The sequence below is a fragment of the Pygoscelis adeliae genome, unplaced genomic scaffold, assembly GCF_000699105.1.
Source record: "Pygoscelis adeliae isolate BGI_AS28 unplaced genomic scaffold, ASM69910v1 Scaffold26, whole genome shotgun sequence".
NCBI classification, from domain to species: domain Eukaryota; kingdom Metazoa; phylum Chordata; class Aves; order Sphenisciformes; family Spheniscidae; genus Pygoscelis; species Pygoscelis adeliae.
In genome coordinates, this window is record NW_008825104.1 from 7,792,078 (window position 1) to 7,799,787 (window position 7,710).

The 7,710-nt window shown below is 43.9% G+C and overlaps 1 protein-coding gene across 1 annotated transcript in view; it reads right to left on the bottom strand.

Annotated features, from left to right (window-relative positions):
* The window catches only part of RGS7BP (regulator of G-protein signaling 7 binding protein), a 52,070-nt gene extending 44,456 nt beyond the window's left edge, over window positions 1–7,614 (bottom strand). The window contains 2 exon segments of the mRNA XM_009327287.1: window positions 4,641–4,807; window positions 7,559–7,614. Of these exon segments, the coding sequence (XP_009325562.1) occupies window positions 4,641–4,807; window positions 7,559–7,561 (170 nt within the window). The 5' untranslated portion in view covers window positions 7,562–7,614.
* Between the last annotated feature and the right edge of the window lie 96 nt (window positions 7,615–7,710).

The following is a 7,710-nucleotide window of genomic DNA, read 5'->3' on the forward strand; positions in this document are numbered from 1 at the left end:
TCTCTCCCCCATCCCACTGTGGGGGGAGTGAGCGAGCGGCTGTGTGGTGCTTAGTTGCTGGCTGGGGTTAAACCAGAACAGTCCTCTTTGGCGCCCAACGTGGGGCTCAAAGGGTTCGAGATAACGACAGGTTTGATTGGAATGTGCAAGATCGAATTTATAGCTGTTATTGCTGTTTAGCTATTAATTGACAGGCTCCTGTGCTTGCTGTGGGGCTTGCTTGCCTCACTGTATATTAGAGTCTAGTGCTCGTTAGCAGCTGCTTTTTGCTTTCAGTGCTTGCTGTACTGCTGTACTGCTGATCATCTCACACTGCCGCACCCGGGAACATTGTGATGACAGCAATGGCCATGCACCTGGGCTGGCAGATGGCCAGGACATCGCTGCTGTGTCTGTGCTGCTGTACTGGACAGGCTGGAGCTCCAGTGTGAACTCAAGTCGAAGGGACTGTGGCCTGTGAATGAGTCCACATGGGAGCAGGACACCCCGAAGCGTCTGTGGCTGTGAATACACCCACACCAGGCGAGGCACATCAGAGCAGGTACATCTTGAAGCCTCTGTGGCTGTGGTTATGTGTGTGCCACAGCAGGTATACCTCTGAAGGGATTGTGGCCCAAGGATAAGTCCACGCTGGAGGAGGTACACCTCAAAGCATCTGTGGCTGTGGATAAGTCCATGCTGCAGCAGGCACACCTTGAAGCATCAGTAGCTGTGTATGAGGTCATGCTGGAGCACCTCAAAGCATGTGGCCATGGATAAGCCTGTGACAGAGCAGGTACACCCCTGGAGGGACTGCAGCCGTGGGTAAGGCCACGCTGGAGCAAGGGCAAGGGGAGCAGTTCATTGCAATGTTAAACCTGATGGTCTGGTCCAAAGGGACCAGGGGTGGAGATTGTAATGGAAACACCTTTAAATTGTTGTAACCCATGATTTGAGTTGCATGTTATAGGAATTACAATAGCAGGAACCACCCAAACCAATGGACGACAAGCCTTACAAGAAGCAGTGCAAGTGCAGCAGTGATTGGACCTGAGCTGGCTTTGGTGCCCAGCAACTCTACGCAACACACCCCCTCTCCTGGCCTGAGTGACCACCACAACAGATGGAGACCAAAGTCATGGACTAAATGAACTCAATGGACATTTTGTGCACATTTCTGGGCATTTATGGACATTTTACAGACATTCCACAAGGGTGGTCCATAGACTAAGGGAATGATATCTGTGTATTATATCAAAGGATGGGAAGGGTGGTGGTGGGTAATGAGGATATGTATCGGGGATAGTGTGGGACCTGAGCATCACGTAAAGGGTATGGAATAAGGGGTGGAGAATGTGCTGGTTTTGGCTGCGGTAGAGTTAATTTTCTTCACAGTAGCAAGTATGGAGTTATGTTTTGGCTTTATGCTGGAAACAGTGTTGATAACACAGGGATATTTTCGTTATTGCTGAGCAGTGCTTACACAGCGTCAAGGCCTTTTCTGCTCCTCACCCCATCCCACCAGCGAGCAGGTGAGTAGGCTGGGGGTGCACAAGAAGTTGGGAGGGGACACAGCTGGGACAGCTGACCCCAACTGACCAAAGGCATATTCCACACCATATGATGTCATGCTCAGCATATAAAGCTGGGGGAAGGAGAATGAAGGGGGTACATTCAGAATGATGGTGTTTGTCTTCCCAAGTAACCGTTACGCATGATGGAGCCCTGCTTTCCTGGAGATGGCTGAACACCTGCCTGCCGATGGGAAGTAGGGAATGAATTCCTTGTTTTGCTTTGCTTGTGTGCACGGCTTTTGCTTTGCCTGTTAAACTGTCTTTATCTCAACCCACGAGTTTTCTCACTTTTACCCTTTCGATTCTCTCCCCCATCCCACTGTGGGGGGAGTGAGCGAGCGGCTGTGTGGTGCTTAGTTGCTGGCTGGGGTTAAACCACAACACCACCTCAGCATTTCTTTCCCTTCACACAATTCCCAAATTTTCTTCCAGAGCTGCATTTCTCAGCACTAGTGGATCTGTTCCTGTTTCTTTCCTTCCAAGCCTTTGCACCTTTCGTCTTTGTTACCTTCCCTAGTCTTGTAGAACAGGTGAGTCAGGAAGGGAAATAGGTGCCTCTTCTAGCTGCCTGAATCAGGAATGCATTTAAGAGTCTCAAATCCTGACGTATTCGAAAAGGAAGCTTAAAATGAAGCTGTCTGCTAATTTTTCAAGAAAGACATCAGCACAAACAAGGTTTACTAACAATGTTGTCCTAGACAGTGATGCCAACTTCTTGAAAGAAACTCAGAGTGCCCTGCAACAGCTCAGGTCACTTAGAAACTAACTGAACATTGCTGATGACCTTAACTAATAGAATGCGGATACGTAATGAAATTTTATAGTCTAGTAACATAATTAGCTAATTGCTATTATTCTCTCTGGGTGGGAAACCAATAGGCTTTCCTTAACAAGCTTTGGAAGATGGAATCGGTTTTGTTACCCAGAAGTTCGCATAGTGCAGTGCTGTGCGTTTTGAACTAAAGCAGTGAACTAAATGAGCCTTTGTCGCAGCTGCTGACTACCAGTGGTTTCTGAGCAATACACTACCTTCCTGACTATGTAATACCAAGGATAATTTAATACATTCCTGTCCCTAAGTATTTTTCTTCCTGATACTTTTTCTTCCTACCAAATCAGGTTCCCATTCCAGATCTCATGCCATATGCACTACAAGAATTAAAGACTGAACCTCTGAGACTATTTATTACTCCTCTCCGTCTATTTCTTTTCTACACTGAATCCTTGCTGCATCTTCATCTCCCATCTTTCCTCACGGATACACCAAACAAGTTAAGTTGGCTCATATGGCTTTCCTCAGCTGTAGGAGGGTGGGGATGTGAAGCACATCTTGTAAAATGTCTGTCAAACCAAACAAGTAATTTCCAGAGGGTTTCTAACACCTACCAGTTGTTATGGATATCATGTTATTATCACAGTTATTTAAAACAGTTTTAGATTAGCTAAATGTCAATCTCGCAGCAACTGCACAACCTTCAGGACATCTTTGTGTATATGACAGACTCCCAACTGTGAAATGATTACTTAAAAAAACTCCATATTTCTAAATGAGCATGTATCGATGGTTTTCTTTAGGGGGAAAAAAAAAAGATAAAAATAATCCAAGTTAGGTTCTGCTATTCAGATGTTTTATTTTGGTTCTGCTATTAGTCTCTCTTTTGAGTCTGAAAGTGCACAAGATCAATTTCACTACTGTTTGCTTCCACATTTTCAGTTTTACCGCATTGAGGTAGTGTACACTGGTTAAAAAGAACTGTATCTTTTGTTTGGTTGGTTGTTTTTTTTTTAATTCTCACAGACTTTAGTAACTTAAAAGCATGTATTTTGTTTGAGGAACAAATCAGATGTTGCAATATCAACTTAAGAGTCTTTGCACAAAATCACATCTGAAAATGTTGACATTTTACCGCGTTGAGGTAGTGTACACTGGTTAAAAAGAATCTTCTGTTTGGTTGGTTGTTTTTTCTTTAATTCTCATAGACTTTAGTAACTTAAAAGCATGTATTTTGTTTGAGGAACAAATCAGATGTTGCAATATCAACTTAAGAGTCTTTGCACAAAATCACATCTGAAAATGTTGACAGTTCTACTAAAATGACCAACCAGTGTGTTCTTCTGTTTAGTTTGTTAGTGTGGTCTTCCCTTATATACTAAACCTATGACAGATTTCTCATATACATTAAAGTGATGAAAAACTTCAATGGGGATTAGGCAGAGCTGCAAAAAAAGGAAGTTTTTTTCCAGTGGTGCACAATGGTTTATGGTGGATAAGGCAGGTGCAGAAAGTTCTGACAAAGTGTAGTCAGAGAGAGACACGACTCGGGAGGTACATTTCTTAATACAAATGCCCCTGTCACCATCCTGTGAAGAACCCACAAATAATTAGACTTTGTGTAAGCAGCATGAATTCCCATTTTGTAAGACACAGATATTTATCCTGGTTTATCTTGCACTGAGGCGTAGTCTCAAGTATGTGATAATACATCCCGTCACCATGGAAAGGAATGTATATAATGTAATATCAAAGAATAAATGAAAACATTATATGCTGGCAAAGCTTAAATCCTCATTTCAACACAAACAAGGATTTAAAAACATGCAGAATGTAAACACAAGTTTTCACAATAGTATTTGTATTCCCCCCCCCGCCACGTAATTTTCACCTAATTATTTTTTCATCTAATTTTGTTAAGTCTCTAGTTGAGGTGAGATAGTTGCCTCTAACTGTTTAATTAGGCATAGCCAGTGAAGGACTGGGCAGAAAGCTATTGCTATTTCACCCTTGAAAGGCAAGGCTTCTCCCTTAATCTTTTTAAGTTGTCTAGTGATACGGATTAAAATCCTGTTCATCTTACATAAAAGCATCCAGTGAAATCAGTAGGATACCATCTCGGTAAGGGGACCAGGATTTGACCCAAAATGGCATTATCATAAGGATATGAGCATTCTGTAGAATTTGTGGTCATACATCTCTATGCCTAAAACAGAAACACGAGTTAATGCTTTTGCTGAAAGTTTCCATAATGTAGTATTTAGCAAAGATGTGCATATGAGTACAGCTTTAATTAAACTTAAGTAGACTCCTACCCAGAAATTGCTGCTAGTTTTTGATGAGCCTGATAGGCCATCTCACATCCTCGGGTTCGAGTTCTGTGCATTTCCGCATGCAGAGATGGACAGGTGACTGCGACATCCCCAATGGAAATGACCAGCTCCCGGTATAGAGCCACCTGGGTATTGAACTCCTGGACAAGCTGAAAAACAAAGAGGATTTACTTACATGAGACAGTTAACTACACTGATAAAAACAATCAAGTTTTTAAAAAAACATGCCCAATCTAGGGCTTGTTCCTGTTGCTCCCAATTTCATGGCATGCAGGATCAAGTGTCCAAGATTTAGTAAATGACTAGGGCCTCCATGACAGCTGCCTCTCCTGTGAGCTATAAACGTTCATCTGCAGGGAAGTAGTGTTTCTGCTTTTAATTTCTGAGAGTGTTTGAGTTATTAGTCTTAAATATTAAGCAGACAAAAAAACAGCTGTTTTACTAGTAGCATGAGGTTATTTTTTGCTATCATAAAAGACAAAAATATCTCCAGAAATTATTGCCTTTGCTCCTCCTGCTTCCTGATTAAGAGCACATTTAGGGATTGGAATGTAGCATTTGCTTTTACACTGGTGATTTTGCTAATTTATTTTGTAATGATTTCTGTTCTGTCACTGGCATCTAACCCAGATTTCAGACTTGAAATTGATCTGAAGTTACTGGCTGAGAAGATGTACCAGAGAAGCACTTTCCAGTTAAGATTCTAGAAAGCACTTTTTCCAATGTGTGTGTGTGAAAAACAGACAAAGAAGTAAACAAACACTTCAACCTTTACAGAAATCTAATATCCAGCAGATACAAATGGATACTATTGGGTAAACGAGTAACTTTTACAGAGACGGAAAGATCATTATTGTTTAATTCCACTGATCATGTACATGGGATTATATTTTAAGGAAATGAAGCATTTGCTGTCTTCTGAAATAAAGCACATCATGTTGCACATGGTGGCGGGGGTGGAAGGCAGGGAGCAATAGAACAGAATATTTATTTATCTGTGTTTTGCTCATTTGACCTCAATTTCCAGACTACGTAAAAAAAGACAAGAGTAACTGCTCATAATTCTGCAGCCATCATTGCCACCAGGAGTTCAACATATCCCAACATACAAGCATGCTAAAAACCTGGATTCTACCAGATCTACCAAATTTTAAAGCCAAGCCCTCAAATTCTCATACTCAGATGCGTTACATTCTGAATCTTCACGCATCCCACGGCAATTACTCTGTATAACTGAGAACTAGTATCGGGACCTGTTTTTTGGCCATGCTGTCTTTAATGTCATTGTAGCAAATAGGTTCCTCTGCTTCTGGAGCAGCAAAACAATCCCAATTCATTCCAGTACATCTGCACCCTCCCACCCCCAAACCCCAAACCACACCAAAAGCACACACCAAACAAAGCCCCAGTCACAATATTTGCTAAACCTGGCTTCAACTCTCTCATTCTGTAGCTTAAGACAATGCATGAAAGCAATGGAGAGAAGAAGAATTGTACTATGTTGTGTCATAGCGTAATTACTCTGCATTAAGGGAAAAGCATCTCATCCGGCACCTCGTAACTGGATGTGCCAGGCACATTTTGCCAGTTCTCACCTGACATCCCCTGTCTAAACAGAGGACGCATTCAGCCACCTCAACATTGCCAAGGAAAACAAAACCACACTGATGTTGCAGCATCGAGAGGGAGAACAAGAGAAAAACAAACATTGGTTTATCTCCTGAATCTTACTGCATCTTGACAACCCATCTGTAAATCATATTTTATTTCTAATCAGTGAATTCTACAAAGCTAGCACTTCTGTTTAACTAACCACATTATGCTGTCGGGAATGAGAAAAAAGGCAGGACCCAGTAAGATCCACTTGTTGGGTGTATTTATAGAGCTACTGTGGCAGCTTTTTTTCCTTGGTGCACTGGGAGTTGCTCCCGATTTTGAAGTATCAGAGTGGATATCTGCCAGCACAATTTGCAGTATTAGAAGAAAAAAATTGCCTGAATCCAGCAGAACAGAAGCAGCAGGTACATTTCCAATGCCACTGGACAGAGCTTTAGCAAGATGCAGATTTTTCAAGTAAAGTAGCAGCAACTTCATCTGTTTTCTGTTCCTGTCATTGGTTAGAGGAGCAATTTTGGGGCCCAGTGTCCAGCTGACCGTAGCTCAAGGAGCCAGATATGGGGTATATGGCGCTGATTTGGAGGAAAAGTGTCAGGATCCAAGCATTTTGAACACGAATGGAGAAAAATGTCATACCAAAACGTGACAGTCCAAAAATAACATGGATGCAGGTGCTTGATCTGAGGTTTTACAATTGCAACCAGCTGCTCTGGGGAGACTGGAAACAGGTACCACGTATGTCAGAGCCAGAATTTCAGGGCCTCAAATTCTGAGTCCTGTTGTAGAAGGATTTTAGGGCAGGAGTGCGGTTGCTGCACAAGACAGCAAGCAGAGAGTGCAGTAATGCGGTGGAGGCAACTATTTACCTATTTAGGCTTCAGTGAGTGCAAGTCTCGGGACAGATTTGGCCGGGTCTAGCAAAAAGCAACTCCAGCTGCTTGGCAGCGCCGCGAAGGCGGCGTGCGCTGGGGCGAGGGCTCGGGCTCCTGCAGGACCAGGGGCCCGGCCCCGGCCCCTGCCCTGACTGTCCCGCAGTACCCAGCCGGCTCCCTGCAGGTCTCGTTTTCCCTCCCCACAGGTCTCGTTTTCCCTCCCCACAGGTCTCTTTGAACCGCTACGAGTTAGGCTACAGGGCAGCACCCCCGACGGGGACTGCAGTTTTAAAAATAGTGCAATTGCACGTGATGGGAATAGGCAAGCTAGCGGGAGGAGCGGCACCGCCGCCAGCGACGAGAACACTCGGAAAAGATAGAAATTAAGGCAAGCCCTTTTGTGGTACCCACCATCTTGCAGTCATCCAGGGCTCTCTGGGTCTGGTAGGCGCTCTCGGAGCCGCTGCCCCGGCGTTCACTGTCGCGGCCGTGCGGCGAGGTCTTGCTGCCCTGGAAGATGGAGGCGGCGGAGCGGGGGCGCTTCCTGCGCCCGCTCGGTGCAG